The following is a 23,376-nucleotide window of genomic DNA, read 5'->3' as shown; positions in this document are numbered from 1 at the left end:
ACAATAATCAAGAAACCAAATCCGTGAAAATATTTTTCATTGATATTTCCTATCAGTGTTTGAATGTATGAAATATGCGAATTTGATAAGGACTTGAAATTTTGTTGAGTATGACGAACTGGAATTTTCGGATTAAAATAATTTTCCGCTAATCCAGGAAATTGTTTTGCGGGTTGTAGTCCACAGATATTGTTTTGGAGTTATCGTTTGTGTTTATCAAGTCTGATAAGAATTGGGGAACAAAAGACCAAAATCTGTTATCTGTTATAGGTTTGGGAAATCTAAAAAAATTATGTGTCAAGATGAGTCCGGGATGTGGAAGATTTTTTAAATGCAAAACCGACAACCGTCATCTATTTTTAACGAAAGGACAACAGGCATGATAACATCCACAAGTTGAAGGTTGATGTCTAATTTGCAAAATTCATTAGAAAGCATTGACTACTGTGATTATTACTGACCTTCCGGTGGACACGTAAACATAAATAGGAAATCCTTGCAGCTAATTCTGTCAAGCTTATTTGTAAGTATGCTAAAGTGCGGATTTCTGCCATTGACATGCATCCGAAGGTAGAAAATTTTTAAAATGTGGAGAATCCAGTTTAATTAAGCTTAATATTGCTTCAAGAGAATAAAAAATTTCAAAAATCCAGTTAAAGGAGGTCGTACGTGCAACACACTTTACACTTGTTCCTGACCTTATGGCGTCTGAATAGTAGGTAACTTCCCACATCAAAAATTTTTAAAAATTTCTGACATACTTACATACATCAGTTTTATCTACCCATAGTAGGCCCTTTAAAGAAAGTAAAATTTCCACATCTCTCAAGATTTGGACCGTGGCTACGTTCTTTTGTGGTTTTTAAGTTATTTATTGGGAAAAATTAGGACAGTTTTGGATTCTGCGTGGAATTCTGCACAAAATGAGTACCAATAACTTCAATTTGCTCCACAAATAAGTTAGATATCGACCGAGGTTTGAGTTGCATCATTTTTATAAAAAAATATTTTATAAATATACTGGAAAAATGAAGACAGTTTTGGATTCAGCTTCAAATTCTGCATAAAATAAGCCCCAATAACGTAAGTTTGCTTCACAAATAAACGAGAGAAAATAGGTTTCCAGGAGTCTATCTGGAGTGATTTTTAAGAAATTTTTTCGGAGCAAAAGCGACATTTAATATCTTTGAGTTTATACCAATTAAAAGTGCAGCTCGAAGTCTTATCATGTGGCCAAATTTTAGATTGGTAGGTCAAGTAATTTGCGAGAGGCGATCAAAAAATGAAAAAAACATACTCCTATTTTTTTATGGCTGGAATCGAATTTATTTCGAAAAAATGTGACCATTGAATTTTGGATATTTGAGAGCGGATTCTAAGCAATAAAGGTGTGAGAAAAACGGTGAGAAAAACAGCATCTTTCTATCTGTCGTAGTTTCGGAGATTTGTAAAAAAAAAATGGAACTCAAAATTCACTTTGCAAAATTTCAATCGCTTCTAACGCAGTTATTTGTTGACATACAAAAAAAATTAAGATATTTTAGGATTCTGGATGAAATTCTGCATAAAATGAAGACAAATAACTTAAGTTTGGTCCGCACATAAGCTAGTTATCGACCGTAATCGGAAAAAAAAATCGAAAAAATTAAAATTTCAAATTCGGGAGATCTAAGACCGGATTCTTGTTTTAGCAACCAAAGACGTGAAAGACGATGGCAAAAATTATTAAGATAATGCATGGTGTACATACCGATAAGTAGGTTCATGTAAGCGAAATACGGCGAACCGAAGAAATTTTAGAACCGGAGGACTTTCATTTTCGCCTAGACCACCTTAACGCCTTCATTTAAAGAAATTTCACAAGAATGTGTGTCACCAAAAAAATAATAATTGAAGATTCCACAATTTGCAAACAATCTTCTGTTGACAACCATATCAAATATACGTGTTCCATGAATAAGTGTCTATAGAATGAGGTAATCTCGAATTTGTTACAGCTAATATACAATACCTGTTGCAGTAATATTATTAAACAATCTTTCATCACATATTTCACATCTAAAGTGCTCGATCGCGCAATATTCTATTTACCTTTATGGCAAAGAACACCCGAAAAATCGATAATTTATCAATCAACTATAACAAAAAACATATTGCGAAAGATTCTGAATTGTTTTGTCGTCGTTTTCGTCTTGGTCAAAATACTCAGGATAGTCATGAAACAAATAAGATGAAGCGTGCAGACGGAAACGCGACAACACATTATTAGTTTGATTATACAGTGTAAACAAAGAATTTTAGTTGTTTTGTCTTTTCTAGTTATCTTTGTTTTCCTGAATTAAATAACTGGTTTGTTGACTATTTTTAATAAGTGTTTTTAAATATATCCGAGAATTCGTGTATCTCAATTGTTTATTAAAAAATATCTCAGTTTTAAACAACAGGAAATTGGTTTTTGTTTCCTTTTTGTTGGTATCATACGAGAAAGGTCGGCGAGTTCAAAACTCATCTTTATTTTTGAAAATATAATTGTTTTACAACATTCAACCAAATTGCGTTTCACTGACTCTTCTTCTTTTTCTTTCTTCTCTGACGAATTGCCGCGTTTTTCTTATTAGACTGTTTGTTCCTTTTCGATCCTCTCAAATTTTCGTGAACGATATTCACGTCATCAAAGTCTTTTTCTCCATGTGAATTAAAACTGAGAGGTGGTGCCAACGTTATCGACTTTTCAGTAAAAGGAGGAAACTCTTCATAGACCTGGTACGACGTCGCATTTTTTTTAACAAACGATGTTCCAAATCCAAAGTTTGACGGGACAAATCCACTTTCAGTACTAGTTCCCACTTTCGGGTTAAAAGTAAATGCTGAAAAGTGATCACTCTGGCCAGTTAGAGGAAAATACGAGTTGTCGAAGAAGTCTTTAGATTTCGTACGATGGTTTCTGCTTGGATATCTATGATGAACAGAGAAACTAGTCGAACTAGAGGCTAGTTGATCTGGTTCTCTACGGTGTTTCTGTCGCTTATTTCTATGTTTTTGGCCATTTAAATGGGAGTAAGATTGATTCTTGATTGGTTTAGGTAAAGGGAAATCCTACAAGAGACCCAATCAATGAAACTAATTTATTAGAACGCTACCTACTTTATATTTGTAGTTACTTTCCTCACTGCTTTGAAGACTGTCATAACTATCGTATTCTTCCGATATGAAATCATGTCCATGATTTTTATGATGCTTATAATGTCGATGATGACTTGGTGAACGATGCGGTTTTCTCTTAGGACCCGCTTCCTTTAAAATAATTCTATGCACATCTCGTTTTTCGAGCGCACTTGAAATAAAACCACCACAAATTAACAATTGGAGTAATAATAACTTCTTCATTTCTATACCAACAAGTGTTAACTGTGGATTTGTTGAAGATATCTCGTATTAATAGACTGTATAACATGCAATATTAGGGGAGAGATTTTATATGCTCTGTTAAATCGCTAAGAGTTTCGATATTTCTAACACAATTAAAAAATAATTCTTTTAGTTTCATTATTTTATCTAATAAGTGAATGTAAACGCAACAATTGCAAAGTGTTGGGGTGTGACTGATTGCATTCACGGCAACGAAGATGAATGAATGACGTGTGATCGAGGTAAGTGTTATTAATAAATAAAAATATCACAATTGAAGATGATTCATTATTGTGCATTCCTGGAGAAAGTTACAGAATTGATTAAACTGTTACGAGCTTTGTTAACTTCGTTAGCAACTTTCGTTCTTGTTCTCACTTAAATATTTGATTTGAAAAATTATATCAAATATTTCATATCTATGTAGGTTTGCTTTCAACGTCCATTATGTCCACTTCAAAAAACAAGTATTTGTAAATCGCATTAACTAATACCACCCGGCACCAGACGGTAATCATCGACTTTTCCAAAAATGTGGACGACCACACCTATTTCTTTTCAGAGTTAAGTGTGTGTAAAAAGTTACCATTCTTCGTTCTCCTCTGGACTGACAAAGGAGACGGCGCGGCGTTGTAATCCCTGAAAAATTCCCCCTTTAGTTTGTAATTCTTTGATATTTAAGTACATTTTTATTATCTTAATCCCGAAATGAAATATTATAGTTATAAATTAGTACAAGGTTGAATAAATAGAGTCTTTTCAGATGTTTAAAACTGCAATACATCACTATACATAAAATGACATCATGATTTTTTATTTTAATAGAAAAAGGGCAATTTCAAATTTGAAGTTGGCATTTTTAAGGTCCAGTAAACTTTAACATATTAATTTATGTATGTGCAGAGGCTCTTTTTTTAAGAAGATATCTAAATCCAGATTTGATGGAGTAAAACGGACTTCAGATTCAGAAACAGAAGGTCATTTTACTTTAGAAATGAGTTTCCACTTCTCCAGTAGGTAATTTTTTTTCCTAAATTTGTTGACAAGTGTTGTTGGATTAAAATTGAATATTTTTAGCTCCCCAGATTGGCTTCAAAGTGACTTCCTTTGATGTTAGCATCCCACAATCGGACATGTTTACGAAACGTTAAGAACAAAATGATATTTAGTAACGAAAACAATTAAATTAATCAAAACATTTTTAAAGAACAATTAATGCGTGATATCACCTTTTAATTGTATCCATTAACGCGTCTAAGCATACTTTCTATCAAATGATTTATTTCTTCAGGAGTTATTGTGTCTCAGCGTCTTGTAACTGATTCTGCAAAGTCTCCAGACTTCCTACTGATCGAATCCCACACGTGTCTGGACATTTAGTTGACCAAAATAGGCGAAGTTCAAATTTCTACACTCTTTTTCAAGCACAAAAAATGAATGTCTTCATTCTCTTTCAATGGACACCGCGTCTCAGATTTCCAGACAGCTTGTCAAAGAAACATGTCGATGATGGCGATATGAATGGAGTTGAAATAAAGATGCGAAGATCAACAGAAGCCATCGACCAGTAGCTCTGAACACCTACCGACAGAGGAAAAAGTGCTATTTGCTCCAATAGCTGCAGTGCCCCGGAGGATTATTATACCGGAGTTCGAAGTAGGCAGTGAACATTTAGAGCTCATTTTGAAGTTTTGAATTATTGGCAGGACTGGGGTCCACAATTTAAAATGCAATCTCAAAAGAATGGTTTGACTGTACGAAATTTGAGATTAATTCTTTTTAATTAATTTATTTATAGACCTTCTAATATGTATTGTGAAATAAAAAGATAACGTACCTTTCAGTTTCCTACATTTTTCCGACACTTAAAGGACGTTTGCTATACACAATTCGTTTCTGCTGAGACATTAAACTTCGATAAACAAGAAACGGATTTTACGTAATCACCGAAATTACGTATGTGCCAATGAGTAAGAAACAATAACATCCACAATCGATGATGTGGACTTTGTAAATTGTAAAACTTATTGCGTCAAACCGAAGATCAGCCAGTCCCTCATGATCGTGACGGATTTACCAGCAACAATCATTGTTTATGTTTATCTATTTAATTAGTAGTATGACTACAAGTAGTCGATACACTTTGATACTCCGAGTTCGAAGTACAACCTATTGATAGATTGTACGGAGACAATCATCATAACGTCATCCCCTGGTCTGTCCGTCGTGCAGTCATGCTTTTAAAATTCCTAAAAACCTTAAGGCGGATGAATCATCGACTAGGGTGACCAACCAGTCCTTATTTATCGAAGCATTTTTGTCTGCTCTTGTTTGTGAAGGAAAAGAACTTGTTTTTATCGAAGAATTTAGACGAAGACTCTAATTTGGTCAAGTTTGTTGTACTCCTACAAGATAAAACTGTAAAATATTTACGAAATAAAGCTCATTAGCGGGTAAAAATAAAAAGATTTTGTTTTTATTACACAAATTGATAAAAATCTATTTTTGGTGCAACTTTCTGAGTTGTATTGCAACTTATGGAAACGTCTAATAAATTTTGCCAGTAAAAATTGAAAAAAGTATGAAATTCGTATGTTGGGCTAGGTCAAGTATAACAACTGGGTTCGGCTGGGTTTTGCTCCATCGATAACAAGGTCCCCTTTATTAATCAGGTCGGGGACAACTAATACAGTGTCATAATATAACAATACAAGAAGAGAACATTAATAATTATACCGTTTAAACAAGATAAAAATCAAATTGTTGGCAAACAGCGCCCACCGTAATTTATGTTAAAATAATCAGAATGACGACAATAAAAGGTTTAACTACTAAACTAATGTTGGTAATAATGCTAATACGCTTTAAGTGCTTATTAGTGAGTATGTGATACGTATAATGGACGATTTTGTTGGTTGATATCTCAAAAATGTCTTCTTACAAAGTGTGAATTTTGTAATAAATCTCAATAAAAAATTACTTGCCTTGTATGTTTATACTAGACTACCAGTTTTTGCATATCAGATAAATAAAACAGTTTCATTTTAGTTTGCATATTAAAACACCCAAGAAATGTACATGCAACGTGACTTTTTGTTGTGCCTCAGTGCGTATGTGGAGTTGAAAATTCACTTATAGATTGTTACAATTACTTTCACTCTACGTGATAAGATGTCTCCTGGTCTTTCATTGTTATCTTGTTAAATTGGGTATACACTCTAGTTTCATCTTTTTCATTAAAGAGAAACGCTGTTCGCGACATCAAATGTGTGACTTAATTATTTCTTCGCATGTTCTTCCATGACACTGTACATGTTGTCTAAAAGTAAATTAGCGAGTCGTTAAAAACGCGAAATTATTTGTGTTTATTCTGCATTGTATAGCAACTAAGTTATCTTATTTTTGTAAGCAATGACGTGTAATTTCACAAGCTAAGAGAATTTTAGCAAGTTTTTAAAGGTTCATAAGTGCTTTTAGATTGATACTGATAATTCAGGTTTTGTCTGTCACTTTTCGGTCATTTTTTGAGAATTTTCTCTGTGTTATCTTGTTCAGTTTTAGAAACTGTCAGTTATTAAAAGTCAATCCTTCATATTGTGTGAGATAAAAAATCGCATTAAGCAGATAACAGACACCTTGGGATTAGGTCGCTGATCCAAAAAAAGTTTCTCTTGTAAATTTCAAAAATTGAGTGCATTAAAAATCTCAAACTGCAAACACTTGCTAAAAAACATTTTGAGTAGTCATAAATGAAAGGGCATTTTAAATTTTTGGAAGAAACTCGAACAGCAGTTTCATCACTCTTTTTTGCAAAAAATGTTTTTTTTTTATTATGATTACGTTGGAGTTTTTTGTGCTTTAGGTACTCTGAGAATGCACATAACTACCAATAGATTCTTCAGTTAATTGTCGTTTATCGTCGGAGACTATTGTCTGATATTCGTATCGAATTATCGCGATTTTCCTGTACCCAAATTGGTATAAATATGCATGTTATAAATGGTGAAGTGCGAGGAGTGTGTGAGTCGACTTGTTGTTCGCCTTTACTAAAAGCTGTGAGTTTTTTCTCGAGGATTAATTTTAGACCACATCACTACTAATTGCGGGATTCTTCGTGCTGTGGGTTCCAAACGGTGATTTAATTATTTTAGTAAGGTAAGTGGAACTGGCTTTCAATCAGTGGTCATACTTTAGACCTTTTCTAATTTTTGAGAATTATTTAGTTTCTTAAAATAATTTTCTACTGTCCTTGTTCATTTTTTCCGCTGTTATATCCGCCTTTGGACTTTTTACTTTTAGAAGCAGCGGTCGCTCTTATAGCCATAAAGTACTTTGCTCTCCATGCTTATTTGTTCTTTTGACCACATTTTTATTCTTTGTTATTTTATCTTCTTTACCGTCCACACCATATAAGGTTACCGGTCTTATGACAGTTGTAGTTTTTCTTTTGCTGTTTTTGTACTTAATTTTGATTGTATCACTTCCACCAGCGCTCCTGCATTTCTGCCTCCATTATTTATTTCCTTATTTTCTTCATTTTTTAACTTATTATGGCTTCTGCTGTGTTTTAAAGTGGTTGCAGTTTTTTGGTGGTCCTGTAGTGTGTTTAACATTACAAAAATAAAATCAGTTAAAAAAAAGACCTTCGAAAACCTGATATTTTTTTGGAAATATGTATAGAATGAGATTTGTAGTTTAACTGATTTTCTGCTGCTGAGCTTTCAATATGAATTGGCTTCGGTTGCAAATTATAATAAGTTCTGTATACGTTTATTTGTAGTCTACCGTCTCTCGCAATTTTGCGTGACTGTTTTTACCTTTGTAGGTGATTCATTCTCATTAAATATCTTCTTAGTTTCATGTCTAGCTACTTCTTACCTGTAAGTATCATTTAAAAGTTATTTAAAGTGTTTTTATAATGTGTTCGCTGAAACCTATATAGATTACCTTCGTTTTTTGTTTTCTATAAAGAAAACCATTAATTATTGTAAGCACATGCTTCCAACGTTTCAAATCTGGATAATTGGATATTATTCCGAGCGTTAAAGTTGTGCTTAGTCGTTCGTGATAACACCATGTGACTGACTACAAATGATTGACTCAAATTTCGTGGGTTGGTGAACCTGACCAGATGGTAATTTGCGCAATTTTTGGCTTTTTATTCATGTCCTTTCAGGTTTGTTTTTATAATGTCCAACATAATTAAAAAAAAATCGGTTTCACAAATTTTAAATACAGGCGCACCAACATAAAAGTAAATATAAATTAAACACTTTAACTTGAAAGCTGATTACTTGATAATTAACTAAGAGTCGAAATTTTAAGGCAGATTAGAAAAAATATTTTCGCATTGTTTAACAGTGCGATAAGCAGATACTGTTTTTTGTTTGTTGCTAATTTCGTTTAATTTAAAACACGTAAATAATTGATGGAAAAATACTCCTATAAAGTCTGCAAACATAAATCATATTGACGCATTTAAAATTTTAAAAAATATTTATGTTGTCACAATAAGAAATAGAAAAAACAGATCTTACAGATAAAAATATAAAGACGCTCCAACACATACGCCGCCATCTTGTGTCAACTTTAACTAATTAAATAAATAATCCTACTTAACTTGACAACGTCAACAATAAAATCCCTATAATTTATTACGTATTAACCTTAAAATTATTAAAGAAACAAGTTATTAGGACTAAATAGACTAGAACTATGTCGGAACGACCAGAATTAGATTTCAAAGGGGGAAACCCCGGGGCAGTCCAGTATGGTAATTTTATAAACTATTACCAATTTCATCCCCCGGAAAACCGCCTAAAATTGTTACCAACCGATATTTGGCCAAAAAACAAAGCCTTCTATGCATTGGATTTGGGAAGCAATGCAGGGGTATTATGAAATTATTTATAAAACAAATAGTAAAGGGACTTTTTAGGATCTTACCATCTCCCTGTATAATTTCTTGAAAGAAAAAAACAGTTTTTGCAACATTCTTGGCGTCGAAATCGATCCAACGCTAGTAGAGAGATCCAAAGAAAAAGCAACTGAAAACATTCAGTTTTATTGTTTGGATTTCATGAAGGAAAGCAGTAGGGCTGTAATCAAAGACTATTTAAAGAGACGAAAGTTGACCAAATTTGATGCAGTTTTCTGTTTTTCTATAACAATGTGGATACACTTGAATTATGGCGATGGAGGATTAGAAGACTTTTTGAAAACTGTTTGCGAGTTCGGTGATTTAATTATAATAGAGCCCCAACCATGGAAGTGCTACAAAACTGCCGTTAAACGCATGAAAATCAGTGGCGCAGAGTTCACACTTTTTAAGGAGTTAAAAATAAAGCAAACTGTTGAAGAAGAAATTCAAAAGTTCCTGGAAGAAAAATGTGGGATGTCACAAATCTACCAAAGTGACTTAAGTGAATGGGGGCGCAAGTTACTCGTGTTCAAACACCTTCCTTCTTAAAATAATTTAATTACAATAAAAACATGTTAATAAAAATTACAATTACGAGGAAACCTCTTCATTTGCACCATCAAACTCCAATTTAACTTCCTCATGTAATCCTTCAACATCTACTTCTGATTCTGCTGCATTCAACATGTTTAAAGTTACTTCAGATTTGATGAGTGGCTGTTGAACATTTTGCTGTGATTGTTGGGAGACTGTATTCAACTGTCGTACAGGCAGTCCCGCGTCTTCAAATGCTTTCTTTTTCAACGCTGTTCTAATCTGTGACCTAAACAAAACACCATGTAATAAGTTCTTTTTTCATGAAGAAATTGGGATGACTTACACTGTTCGCCTCTTTATATGCTCACTAATTTGGTTTAAACCGTCAGAAAACTGTTTGACTACTTGTCTGAGCATCTCAATTTCTTCATCGGTCCATTTTCTGGAGAAAAAATTGAAATGTTTGGATGTTTCGGATGCGACTTACCCAGACTGAGATTCCACGTTTGGGTGAAGTTGCATTGTTAAATCTCCGAGTCTGTTGAACGCTTGGCCCGCGGCCGTGAAAATTTCACCCACCTGAAAGTTGTGGATCGTGCTTTAGAGAAGAAGCTAAACTTTGTTTGGTATAACCTCACTTTTTGTGTTAGCGTTGTACAATTTGCGTACGAATTTGAAGCACTCACCTTACTCGCTGAACTCATAATTTGATATTTTGTACTGAAATAGTTCACTTTGGGACGCCGAAACGCGCAATTATGCTTTAGAAGCTTGTTTTCGTTTTTGAGCGCCACTCGCGCTGACGCTTATTGACATTGACAGCCACAGTTGACACCAGACAGCAGGGCTGCGTTCATAAAAATCACTCTGTGTAAAGTTTGTGTAAAATGTGACACAAAAGCGTTCATAAAGATGAAAAACGCTCCACATGCGCAATGCCCTGGATTTCAAATGCACGTCAAATGTTATCGATATCAGAAGTTTGGCAATTTTAGTCACGAATTTTTGCGAAAATTTGCAAACCTCGACTGTAGAAAAATCATAGAACTATTTCTTATGTAAAAAATCGCGAGAAAAACGATGGCGCAAACCGCATCTTAATATCTGAAATAGTTTCCGAGATATCGAGCACGAATTGTTTTGAACTTTCAAAAATTTGGCCCTCTGGTAACAACCCAAAAATTCAAATGACCATAACTCAGTTATTTGTCGACGAAAATTGAAAATTCTCATGTTTTTGGATTTAGCGTGACATTCTGCATAAAATAAGCCCAGATTTGTTAAGTTTGCTAAATAAATAAACGAGGCATTAGCCAAAAACTGTTTTGAAAACGTTATTTTAGGGTGATTTTCAATCAATGTTTTCCAAATGAAAACGATGTTTAATAGCTTTGAATTATACATCAGTCGAAAGAGGAGCTCAAAATCTATCTACTGGCTAAATTTAAGATCGATCGGACAAATAGTTTACAAGCTATGAGTAAAAATAAAAAAAATTAAAAATTTTCATCGTTTGAGTCAGAATTTTTTTTCGCGAAAAGTCGACTATCGAATTTTGGGCTTTTGACAACATTTTCTAACGTAAAATGAGCCGAGAAAAAGAATGGCGCAAACCGAATCTCAATATCTCAAATAGTTTCCGAGATATTTAACTTTAAAAATTACGAAAAATGAGAAAAAATAAAAATCAACTTTCCGAAACTTTGATCGGCCATACCTCAGTTATTTGTTGTTAGATCTGAATTTAAATCCCAGATTTGGAATCTGCGGAAAATTCTGCGTACACTGATGTATAATAACTTAAGTTTACTCAAAAAAATAAGCGAGATGTCGATATCAGAAATTTGGCATAGTTTAAGTCATGAATTTTTGCGAAAGTTGGGTTTTGTATGTAGGTGATTTACCGATTTGTCAAACATTTAAATAACCACGGAAACCGTTCATAAACGCAATAACACTGGCGAATCTGAGTGTTAATCACATCACTCTGACGTCACACGCTCCAACAGACGTCTCATTTTATGAACACACCCCAGCACGTTGGGCAGTGGCGGAACAAGCGGTCGGGATAAATTGATTTAGCAAATTCGCTTTAAAACTTTTTGCAGAGTTCTATTTGTAAAAAGCATGTTTTCCGTAAAATTTGAAATTTGTTACACTTTTTTGAGGCTCAAGTTCTCAGGTCTCATACCTGGATTTTCAGGTGTACAATATTTTAGATCTTCGTATTCCAGTTTCTCAATTTCTTAAGATGTTTTAAGACCTTTTGGGTTTCGAGTTCGAAGTCTTCGCTTTTTAGAATGTTTACGTCTCAAAGTTTGCATATTCTGAGCTGAAATTAAGTACCTGACAGCACTGGAGGTTTTTTGGGCTTTGTACTTTGAAAAAAAAAAGTATCAATTTAAACATTTACTACTTACATTCATAACGTGAGTCTAATCTTGTTTACATCATAAATAATCTGCATACAAAAATTGTATAACCAAAAACAGGAAGAACCAACTTCTGACTTCTCATTACTCTTGTAAGTATCACCATAAATTGTGCGATCCGGCCTAAATGCTTACAAAAATTCGCTAAAGAGGCTCAATGAAAAATCATAATTAAAAAAAAGTCTATTACACTAACAGTTGGCGAAATTCAGAAGACATGTAAAGATAAATTTAAAGTAGTACCTTTTGTACTGATGAATACTTATCATCTTACATTGACACATAATTTTAAAATAAATGCTCAACTATCCACATCACGAAATTAGGAAGAGTTTGGCAATTGCATTATAGCGTTGCGTTTTCTTGGGGAGTTGAGGAGTTGTTTAACACTCAGGGAAGAGACTCCAACTCCGATCGATGCCAATAGGAAAGCCGTTGGAAAAACTAGTCTGTCGAAATGTCTTCTCGGGACCGGAACATTCTGAAACAATCAATCATTGACCTTTGTTTTCACAATCGTTATAAGACTAAACAAGCTGTAATAATAGTCTACCAGTGACGATAATTTCATTCTTAATTATTATATTGCGACGCGGTCAATACTAATTAAACAGTTCCCAAAATAAACTTACTCTGAACATATTTCCAAGTATTCTTCACAACAGCGTGGCTTTTTCAAAATGAGTACTTAACGGAGGCGCCTCAAATTATTATAGCCTTGTTTACTTCCTTGGGGGCACATTGAAACTATATCAGTAACAAAGTACATTCAACGGACGTAAACACAAGCAGTGGGAGCTTAATCAAGAAAATCGTACTTCGAATATTTGTTTGCTGGCAAACTGACAGTTATTATATTTATAAATGCCCCCAAAATAAGCACGATAGGTCAAGGTCACATTGTTCTTTTTCCCCCTCTCAAGTTATCAATGATTCTAAACGTCGATGAACATCACACTCCACATGGGCACTGATATTATTGTTATTAAATCATATCAAAAGGTCATAAGCGTATTTTATATTTTTATGCATACTTGTTAAACGTGGTTTTGTTGATAAAAACACGTGCCAAATGTAAATTAAAAGTTTATGTGCGTAAATGATGTACTTTAGCAGCAGAATTTTTAGTGGACTTGAAAGCCGGCAAAGATTATAGGTACAAAATTATTGCGTTGACGTCTTACGAAGGTTAAATACCTTCGTTATCTTAATTCTGGGCGCTGTTACCTAACGATATTTTGGCGCCATGTGTCTAATCCAGATAACGAGTTTTTTTGTGCCCCCATTTTTTAATTTACTGCGGATCAATTAGAATAAATCGAAATAGTTCTTACAATTTTTGAGATAAAATTTTATATTTATGTCACATGCACAGTTGCAAATAAACTAGGAACAATTCCTGGCAATAAAACGATTTATCAGAAAGATTTATTGGTTTAAAGTAGGTTACGGTTTATTTGCCAGTTTTTTATACAAATTTTTATCTTGAATGATAAATAACTGAAACAAGACACAGAAAAATATGTTCGCTTTTTTTACACTAGGAACGCCTATTTTGTAAAATTCTGAAAAATCTGGCTTTTTTGCTCTTAGCCTAATATTAAATAGTACTTAAATAAAAAAAAATACCTGAGCAACTGCGAGACGAAGGGCAAGCAACCTAGCCTGTGACAGGTGCATCTCCAATACTCCAGGGCCTGCAACAAGGAACCTGTTAGAACACCCCAAAAACTCTTATTATGTGACAATGAGAAAAAAAGTGACCGTGGGATTTATTACCTCTACTACCGGTACCTACAATGTGAATGTGCACTCGACAAAACCTTGTTCCAGGTTGAGAATAATTTAAATTTAGAATGTTACATAACCTCAATGAAAAAATGTGACAGCTAAGCCAAGTCTATTGTGAGCAAAATTTTGCAAGAGATTTGCAAAACTTTGTTTAAATATTGGTGAGGATTAATTTGTTTTCTATTGAAAGACAAATTCTACTTAAAATTATTAATAATTTGACTTACCCAGTGAATTTTGTGTATCGCAGGTTGCCTAGATCGCCTAGAAGGAATTGTTTTAAGATCAGCCAATGAGAACGAAACGCGGGAACAGCTATTATTCAAATTTTATTTGAAAAATAAGTAAAAACAAAAATTGGTTTATTGATCTTTCTGGCATACTTCGACAATACAAAATGTGCTGATAACTTGTTACGTTGTTTACGTAAATTAAATTAATACATTAAAACACGTCCAACATTAAAAAAATTGAACTAATGTTTTTGCAGTGCTTACAAGTTTCGATATTTTGGACAAAAATAGTCCTTTCACCTTGCCAATCTTTTTTTTAGTATTTCGATTAACTATTTTTGTACTTTCCTTAGTCATCACCTTGACTTTTAAGAGCTATTTTGTATTAATTAACTTTTTTCCTGTAAATTACAGTTTTGTAAAAATAATTTATAATTTTTGTCACAGTCTATCCTAAAATGACTACTAAAACAATACATTTTACTGTGAATTTCTAAAATTCGGATCAAAACAAAAATGGAGAAATTTAGGCGGATCTCGAATTTGTCGAAGATAGCACCTACATTTCGAACACCCGTAGCTAAATTCAACTAAGCAGATGGTTGGTGCTTTATTTTATTGCAATTTAAACACATACGTTTTTATTCTCGCTTATTGACTCAATGCATTGTGGTTTCATTAATAAAGTAACGACAACAAAGTTTTAACAAATTCTCTTCTACTGGGAACAGTGTTAAATCATTGGGTATTCTTCATTGGCAACACTTCATCTACAGTTAGTGACCTTGAAGTTATACAGTTGAGTTTGATTGGCAGCACTGATATTACCCAATTTTGTGTTCAGAAAAACAGAAATTGTAACGATTCAACGTGGTTTCAAGATAAAGAAAATCATTCAATTAAATTTGTATAAACCTGTTTGGATTTTTTACGAACTATTCTATTGGCACCATTGACTCATTTAATTGCCGTCGGTTGGTAACCATGCCATTATCAATTTTTCGTTGAGTGGAGCACCTGCCAATTTTTTTTCTCAACTAGTGGTAACACTGCTTGGGTCATTAACCTTTTCCGTAAAAACAGAATGATCCTTAATAATTTATTGTTTTCCAATACAATATACTGCATAGTTTAAACACAAATATTGTTACAATTTCATAACAATTTACAAATAATCATAAATAAATCATCCAAACTAAAAAGACCATTCAAAACACGTATTTCAAACGGTGTTTTGAAAATTTTATTTAATCACAATTTTATGTATGATATAAAATGATAACTAGAACAAAAATTTACGGGTTATTGGTGTCTGCACTTTTTATTTTTTTTGATTCGGGTGCGCCTTCACTGGTTGCGTTGTTTTTGTGTCTGATAATACGTTTCGCTTTAAGATACGATAAAGTGTCTCTGTTACTTTGTTTTGGTAAGTCACTAATTTCTGGCTGCCTTAAAAGAGGAGTAGAGGTGACGACTTGTTTAAAGAGTTCTAAAGTAACTTTAAAACTGTCACGTGCTTGTTGTTTAGTCGTAGATTCGTACGAATCATTAGTTACTTCACTATTCTCGCTAGCACTATCACTGGTTTTCGATTTATTAGTTGGAGGTACATAATCTTCATCTTCATCTTCAACCATGTCTTCATCTGGATCAACAAACTTATCTTCTTCTTTCTCTAAAAGTGCCCGCTCGGTAAGCTCACCTAAAACATAATAATAATTAAAAAGTCCGAAGATGTAAGTACCATGTTACCATTTTGAGTAGGAAAAATTACTTCCGGTAAAATTTCCAGGTCTTTTCCAGATTCTTTCATTAATGACTGAATAAGAAGTGAAATATCTTCGCGTTTCTTAGTCACTGTAATTTCTTCAAACCACGTTTTTAAGTGAGAAATTGGAATATAATAATCTTTAATAGGATCCTGAAAAACAATACAATTAAGTTAGGTTTAAAGATTTTTTCTGAAACTCACATTAAAAAACTGTTCAACATATTGCAGTAGGTATAGCCCACAATCTGTAAAGTTAGTTTGTTGCGGCACCTTAGGGCAAGCTCCCTTAATAACGTCTTTAGTAAAGGTCTTGTCGATATTCTGTTTAGCTTTATATTCGCATGTTAGATAATCCCTCAGAGTTGCAACGACTCGGCTTCTACTCGCTCCAGCCAAAGAATCGAATATTAAAATGCATGGCCTAGAAATAAATTATTCAGTTTTAAAACGATATAAATTAATACGGTTCTATATTTGATTCAAAATATTGTTGGTAATTACAAGCATTTCATAAAAAAATGACTGACCTATAACATAATATGTAACTTTGCATACAATAGTAAAAGAATTAATTACCACTATTGGCAACATTGAAATACTAAACAAGGATGAACGATATGATAAAATTCCAACAATTGGCAACCCTGCGGCGAAACGAACGGACAAAAAAAAATATAAACAGAATTTAGAAAATTCTTTTATGATTTTCGTTTTGCATTTATTGAAGGGTTCAAGTTTTCTGCGAATTACACATTATATCGTGTAATTTTTTTTTAATAATTATTATTACAATTTATAATCTCGTTTTTTTGAATCATATTACTACTTTTTACAGTCAGTGCTAGGAAAAAACAATAGTTAAAATATGCAACATTTTGAGAAGCACTGTTTTAAATTTAGACAATTGGCAACACGGACTCAAAATTAGCATACAAAAAAAAGAAATTGATCAACAAATGTGACCAACCGCCAATGATTTGATAATGTTGGCAACACTGAGAATTTAATAGTGTGGAAATTTACTACTTTCTTTCGGAGAAGTGGCAACACTGACAAAAAAATGAACAAATGTCAACTTACAAACAAGAAATGACCAATGCTTCTTTCTTTCAAATGAAAGTTATAAATCAGTAGTTGCCTAGCGCTACTTTCTTAAATTTTAGTGAACTGTAAAAATTAGATTCAATTTTATTTTTGCATTAAAAATGAAACTTGTTGAGAACCACTAGTTGCACATTTATATTCCAACGATTGGTAACATTGACACGACATAACCTACAAAAGTTTTAACCCTATTTTTTTCACGAGTATGTCCAACCTAAATCTTACGAATTTTATATTTGAAGCTTAGTTTTGAACATAGAAACTGTAGAGGTAAGTTGTAGCGTTTTATCTTAAGACATTGCAAGTCTTACAATTTTTTAACATTACCACATTGGCAATACTGCTTGCGTTACTTTTGCTTAGATCATGACTTTTAATAATGTTTTGATAATACTAAATGAGGTACTTGACTCAATTTGGGGTAATTTTTGTTGTTATTTAGAACCTTTGCTGTAATCGCTTCTGTTGTTCCCGCAACCGTGAAAAACAACATAATTTTGCCAACACAGCTACTCACTGTTTTATAGGAGGCCTCTTGCTGTTATTCTCCACCGACAAAGTTGGAGGCGGTTCTTCCGAATCATCAGAATCCAACTCGCTATCATCGCCTTCAGCCTCATCTTTATCACTCAACTCCGGATCTTCACACATAATCGTTTGTTCCACTTTCTTCTCTTTTACAACATTAGCTACAGGAGCAACAGTTTTTTCTAAAATCACCCATTCGTTAAACTTCTACCACCCCAATCTCACCAACTTACTCTTTTTTGATTGTTTCGGTTCGATTTTGATGGGCTGCCCTTCCATAGTTTGACTACCGTTCATATTAGGAAAACAGATTATCGCGAGAAACCAATGACAATTTTCATTAATAGGCACAACAATGAAGTCTTTTTCAAAAATATTCACATTCTTTGTCCAAGTTTTAACACGACTGTGTCTCTTTTGCGCTGGGGTTAAATTAGGATCGATTTCCGTAGGCTGTGACTTTCGTGATGCTTTTATTGGCTTCGTGGTTAACCGCTTGTAGAAGAAAGTTGAGAAAATGTGCACCTTATCTTGCTTTTCTTTGGGTAGGTTTAATAGCAAGTATTTTAAATAAAAATCGATGATGACATCGTTAAGAAACTGGTCTTGGCCCAAGCACATGTAGTCTTCCGTGTTGATGGTGATCCTTCCTCGGCCTTCAGCAGGGTACATGAGGATTGGTTTTATCTCTGAAACACTACACCAAAATATGTTTTTTTCTATCTATTTGTACCTCTGATTTTACCTGTAACTCAACACCGATTTTGAAAGTTCTTTGGGACACGTCTTGATCAAAATATCATTAGCTTCTTTGTATGTTAGTTCTTCCAACATTCCAACTCTGGAGTAGACTTTATGCAAAGTTTGTTTACATTCCTCTGAGAGCGTCTCTGGTAATAACGTGATTCTTCTGTGTGACTCCTCTGATTCTGACAAAGGATCGAAATAACAATCGGTACCTTGAGTCATTTCTAAAGCTGCCCGAACAATCCCACCCACGCACGGTAACAAATAATAAAACAAAACAGGGAGCGACTTCTGGAAGCTTATCAACACTTTCACGATGTCACAATTTTCTATTTTAATGAGTTTAATCGTATTGTCACTTTTCGGGTGTGGTACCTTCAATGACAACCCGTTCGTGTCAATTTTGATCTAAAAGAGAACATTAAAATCGTGGCGTGGAACTTTGATAACTTACTGGCTCTGGAGGAACAAAACGATAGGAACCTATTCTTACAGTTCTACATAAGATCATTGTACTATGCAGTTTATCTATTGCTGTTGTCTTCTCGGTAGCTATAATGTAATGAAATTACATAGGCATGAGTAAGATAAAAAATTACCTTTTAATGCAGACGCTATGCTCAATTTTTGGATATCCACAATGGAAGGTTCTTTCGAGATTGGACTTATAGTCACAGCAGCGCCGAGTTTTTCTAGTAATTGCTCACTTACCTATAAAATGAGAATAAAAAAACGGTAAAATATGTGGAATTCTTCCTTACGTTCTTAACCGGTGTTTTCTTCTCAGAATCGTCTTCTTCATCGGAACTTACGACAACTGTTTCACATTCTAGTAGTTTAGGCTTTGGAGGCCGTTTTTTGGGCAAGAGATTCATTCTGGGGACACCTGCAAGAAAAAAAAAGGGATTTGAGTATTATTAATGAACTTATAAAAATTACTAAAAAAACAATACTTTGAGGGATTTTGAATGGTAAATAATTTTAATTATTGAAATTTGAATTTCAAATTTCGCGCTTCCGTTATCAAATCAAAGTTGCAACTGTCATCCGTTAACCTAACCGTTAACCGTTTTGTTGATTGTGACGTTTCGTTGCAAGGAAATTGTCATGCACGAGCCATGATTTTAGGCGCGAAGTTTGAATATTTCCACATTAACGAGAAAAGAACAAAAGACACATGATAAATTAACAAAAATCATGCCAACATGCGTTCATGCCTTACAGTGGTGCCAAGTAGCTGCAAAACTTTCGAACTACGCCAACACCAAACAAAAAATTATGAAAACGAACCATTGGTCTTCAATCCAATTCTCTTGTCCAAAAGTAGACCCCTTGGATCCAATTTCTTCCCATCAGTTGCAGCTCGCGCCTTAACATTTTCCGGTAACTTCCTTTTACACCTCATACACTTGTTAAAATCTTCCGACGAATAACCGCAATAAGGGCACACAGCCACTTGTCCTTCAATCAATTTTGGAGGAAGTTCCTTAGGAGGTTCCGGAGTTGGTGTTTCGGAATTTTCCGTCGAATCTTGTTGATCAGATTGGGATGTAAGTTGTGTGGATATTTCGCTTTCTTGAGATGTTTCTTCGTGCTGATATAATAAAGATAAGAATTATTTGGATTTGGTTGGAATGCTGCGGGACTTACTGTTCCGTCTAGAGAAAATCCAGGGACAATTCCGACAGCGACTATGTAATTTAGACCGTACGAATTCGCTTCCGAGACTTGAATTGGTGTTTCTTTAGTAAATGGAACACCGACTTGCTCTAAAATTTCTTGGATCGTACACGCTTCTTTAGGTAGAGTGAAAGTAATAAGTCTTTGCTCTCCATTATCCAGCAATACCAACATACGTATCGAATCTGTGTACTCTTCGCTTTTGGGTGCGCTGTCTGTTCAAGTACAAAAGAATGACAAACATAAAGAACTCTTTGAACTCTTACCAATAATATTCTGAATCTGACTGGAATGCAAGAAATGAGGCAGCGGTCTATGGACCTGCGGCTTGTTGTCGCGTGCTCTCGGCTGAATAAGATACTGACTTTGAGATTCTTGAGCCACACTTTGTCTATTCATCCTTTGAGGAATCTGATTAGGAAACTGCTGCAAAACATTCTGCTTAACTTCTGTTTTTTGTTCTTCAAAAGACTCATCCATAGAAGAATTTTGATTGAAATTGTTACGATTCAAACGGTGAGCCTGTTTAGGTTTAGCATTGCGAAGTTTAGTCGGTGGAGGATTTTTCGGTTTTCTTTGCGTTATATTCGCTAGTCCTGGCGATGCAATCCTGCAAATTATTCATCATAAAACTGTCGATGAAATAATATATTCACTGATCAATACTTTAAAGGTATTATTGAAATGCCGCCACTTTCTCATTTATTTTTAAATTGTATTGATGTATGATGGGTGGGTTCTTGGTGTTTGGAAGAAGTTATTTAAATTCCCTAATGAATGAGTGGATAGTTGGGGCGGGTGGGGATCGATAAACGCATTGTTTTAAATAACTGGTTTTATAACCAGTAATCCGAGGGAAAAATAATCAATATTTAATTAATTATTCATTGATTACAAGTTGATTGTCATCCACAAATGCATTTTCGGAGAAAAATATTCCGTGATATAAGCATCGTTGATAGTTGACCCTGACCTTTCCAAATATGTTTTGCATTATGACAGTGGTGGGCGGAATCACTCTTGTGTGTTGTTTTACGGACAAATTCATCGTCAATGAAATTTTGCGTCATGTCTCTGATTAAACAAACGTTTTTTTTGTTGTCTTGAATTGCAACTACAAAACACGATTAGGTGCTGTGGTCAAATTACATATCATAAAAGAATCTTCCTCAAAAAGTTTCGCAAGAGTTGTTCGACGTCAAGCTCGTTTAAACAATCAAAGACATGACTTGTAATTTTGAAAGTATCTGAAGATAAGCTTTTATTTGAACAACTTCAAACTTGATGAAGACAGAAGGTACAGTCCAATGAAACAGTGCCCTTGATAGTTTTGGTAAATTTTAGATTGAAACCAAAATTGGTACTTCGACTCTTCTCCAAACGGATAAATTGACTCAACAATAAAATATGAAATTCCTGTCAAGGACATAATGAAGAGTGAGAGTGCCAATATGAAAACAATGATATTTACTTTGGTATTTCTAAGATTTCTTTGCAAGAGGAATGTTGTTTTTACACGTGTTATTCGTTAATTCACCATACGCACTGCACACGTTTAATGATTAAAGTTTGTTGAGTTCCTAACCTAACTTTAGATCAATCACCCAAAGTTGATAAAACTTGACAGTGCACCGTAAAATGACAATAACATTGTTACCAACCTTAAAATTTAAAAATAAAAAATGAAATTGAAAATCGACGTTATTTTTCAATTTGATAAATAATTCATACCTGTCTTGGATTGCCTGGGCCTGGTTTTGTTTTTGTTGTGCCATGAGTTTTCTATATTGTGTAAAGCTCATCATCCTTCCGTCTGTTAATGCAACAGTTTCTTTCTCCCTTTCACTCTAAAGTAAGAGATTGTAATTACAGAAGAAAGCAATAAAGTAATTTACCTCTTCTTCATTAGAATTACTCCTCACAAAAGTTTGGCCTCCTTCTTTAGTAATGGGTTGTGTTCCAATCTTCTAAAAGAATAAAAATTATTATAAAACCTCATCCACTTACAAACCACGTTACTTGTGTGCTCATGACCACCCCTCTCGCATTTATAACATTACCCTGTCGTAGTTTTAACTGATTTCTGACAGGAATCAGGTTTTTTTCTTGTATAACTTGAGTGTTGAGATTATTAGGAGAGCAAGTTTGATGAACAGTATTTGCCAAATTAGTCTTTGTCAACTGTCCTTGCATCAGTTGATGGTTTAAAACAACAGGTTGTGTCACTGGTTGTTCAACAATGACAGATTGAGTCTGTGGGGTATTTGTCATATAATAAACTTGCTGTTGGCGATTTGGGAACTCTATAGATGATGTATCCTGGATTACGTACTGGGATGAAGGGAACGCAACTTGTGACTGATCTATAATCACTTGCTGCCCTTGTCCTTCAACTACCATCAACTGATCTGAAGACACCACTACTGGTTGGGTTTGAAACTGTTGCTGAGTGCCATCAGAAGCAATTACATATTGAACTGTTTGGTTTTCATCGATATTCGGGTAAAACTGCGCTACTTCTTCGGAGTTTTTATCTTCTTGGCTCAACACGCGAAAATACTGGGCCATTCTTTGCACTTAGAGCAAATATCAGAACATGGTTTGCAACTAAAATCCACAAGTAGACGTTAGAAGTTGAAGACAACGTCTTAGCAAGCTACCACGTTACTATTTCAACGTGAACAAACGTTTCGCAAAGCACTAAATTACAATGAAAATCAACATGCCACACCGTATTGTTGGTGATCTAAAATTGAACTTACCCGATTAAATATACTTTGATTTAGCGAAACTAACACTTCCTAGTTAAAACACACGGGATTTTCACGAAAATAACTCGAAAACGGTACACTATTCCTTAAAATTCCTGACGAACGTGTGGTTTTGCGTCTAAAATGGCGTGTCACTTCGAACTACTACAGCGCCTCTAATTAACAAAGTTATGTTTTAAAACCTCACAAAGTGCCAGAAAGCTCTTCTTTAGACTCAATCGTCCCTAATAATGCCCCGATTCCAACCAAAATCACATGTTTTCATTAAAAACCAGCCGTTAACAAAATATCATTGTTGACTGATTTGCGGTGTTGTCACGTTTACTGCAGCGACTCACCAGCAACTTGCTCTCCGGCGCGAATTTTGAATCTCAACCGACACACCAATCAGAACCCGTAAACGCGCCACGTGATCCGATTTATTCTTTTTATTGGTTGCAGGGTTGTTTACATG

At 34.2% G+C, this 23,376-nt stretch overlaps 5 protein-coding genes across 9 annotated transcripts; 1 reads left to right on the top strand and 4 right to left on the bottom strand.

Moving 5' to 3' along the window:
• Positions 1-2,494: 2,494 nt before the first annotated feature.
• On the bottom strand, positions 2,495-5,480 carry LOC148174768 (uncharacterized). Of its 3 annotated transcripts, none has more exons than XM_088036220.1 (4): positions 5,246-5,480; positions 3,995-4,989; positions 3,145-3,334; positions 2,495-3,096 (listed from the first exon to the last, which is right to left on the bottom strand). In XM_088036220.1, exons 2-4 carry the CDS (start codon positions 4,093-4,095, stop codon positions 2,560-2,562), a joined length of 828 nt encoding a protein of 275 aa, XP_087892346.1. In that variant the 5' UTR covers positions 4,096-4,989; positions 5,246-5,480; the 3' UTR covers positions 2,495-2,559. The 3 variants fall into 3 exon arrangements, with proteins under 3 accessions (XP_087892346.1, XP_087892347.1, XP_087892348.1); XM_088036221.1 differs by having other exon boundaries at positions 3,145-4,047; positions 4,638-4,989; XM_088036222.1 differs by having other exon boundaries at positions 3,145-4,047.
• Positions 5,481-9,019: 3,539 nt separating this feature from the next.
• On the top strand, positions 9,020-9,877 carry LOC148174767 (putative RNA methyltransferase CG11342). The gene is made up of 2 exons (XM_088037321.1): positions 9,020-9,300; positions 9,347-9,877. Exons 1-2 carry the CDS (start codon positions 9,124-9,126, stop codon positions 9,875-9,877), a joined length of 708 nt encoding a protein of 235 aa, XP_087893447.1. The 5' UTR covers positions 9,020-9,123.
• Positions 9,871-10,634, bottom strand: LOC148174766 (BPTF-associated chromatin complex component 1). 3 transcript variants are annotated; one of them, XM_088037324.1, is made up of 4 exons: positions 10,552-10,634; positions 10,353-10,444; positions 10,209-10,307; positions 9,871-10,151 (listed from the first exon to the last, which is right to left on the bottom strand). In XM_088037324.1, exons 1-4 carry the CDS (start codon positions 10,567-10,569, stop codon positions 9,920-9,922), a joined length of 441 nt encoding a protein of 146 aa, XP_087893450.1. In that variant the 5' UTR covers positions 10,570-10,634; the 3' UTR covers positions 9,871-9,919. The 3 variants fall into 3 exon arrangements, with proteins under 3 accessions (XP_087893450.1, XP_087893448.1, XP_087893451.1); XM_088037322.1 differs by having other exon boundaries at positions 10,504-10,586; XM_088037325.1 differs by lacking the exon at positions 10,209-10,307 and having other exon boundaries at positions 10,504-10,586.
• Positions 10,635-12,261: 1,627 nt separating this feature from the next.
• Positions 12,262-14,678, bottom strand: LOC148174765 (uncharacterized). The gene is made up of 7 exons (XM_088036916.1): positions 14,666-14,678; positions 14,549-14,621; positions 14,472-14,497; positions 14,316-14,403; positions 14,077-14,186; positions 13,927-13,994; positions 12,262-12,778 (listed from the first exon to the last, which is right to left on the bottom strand). The coding sequence occupies exons 1-7, from the start codon at positions 14,676-14,678 to the stop codon at positions 12,620-12,622; spliced, it is 537 nt and encodes a 178-aa protein (XP_087893042.1). The 3' UTR covers positions 12,262-12,619.
• An 839-nt stretch (positions 14,679-15,517) lies between these two features.
• On the bottom strand, positions 15,518-23,258 carry LOC148174764 (uncharacterized). Its single transcript, XM_088036145.1, is given in 15 exon segments — positions 15,518-16,023; positions 16,074-16,242; positions 16,294-16,513; positions 17,714-17,906; positions 17,958-18,421; positions 18,470-18,879; positions 18,926-19,023; positions 19,071-19,182; positions 19,233-19,357; positions 19,762-20,065; positions 20,122-20,366; positions 20,418-20,761; positions 21,883-22,118; positions 22,171-22,758; positions 22,914-23,258. Coding segments are annotated over 14 exon segments (3,876 nt in total). The 5' UTR covers positions 22,720-22,758; positions 22,914-23,258; the 3' UTR covers positions 15,518-15,616.
• Between the last annotated feature and the right edge of the window lie 118 nt (positions 23,259-23,376).

The sequence above is a fragment of the Gnatocerus cornutus genome, chromosome 5 (assembly GCF_029298725.1).
Source record: "Gnatocerus cornutus isolate USDA-ARS CGAHR chromosome 5, icGnaCorn1.1, whole genome shotgun sequence".
Lineage (NCBI taxonomy): Eukaryota > Metazoa > Arthropoda > Insecta > Coleoptera > Tenebrionidae > Gnatocerus > Gnatocerus cornutus.
The sequence above is the reverse complement of the archived record's forward strand: the minus strand, read 5'-3'. Positions and strand labels throughout refer to the sequence as shown.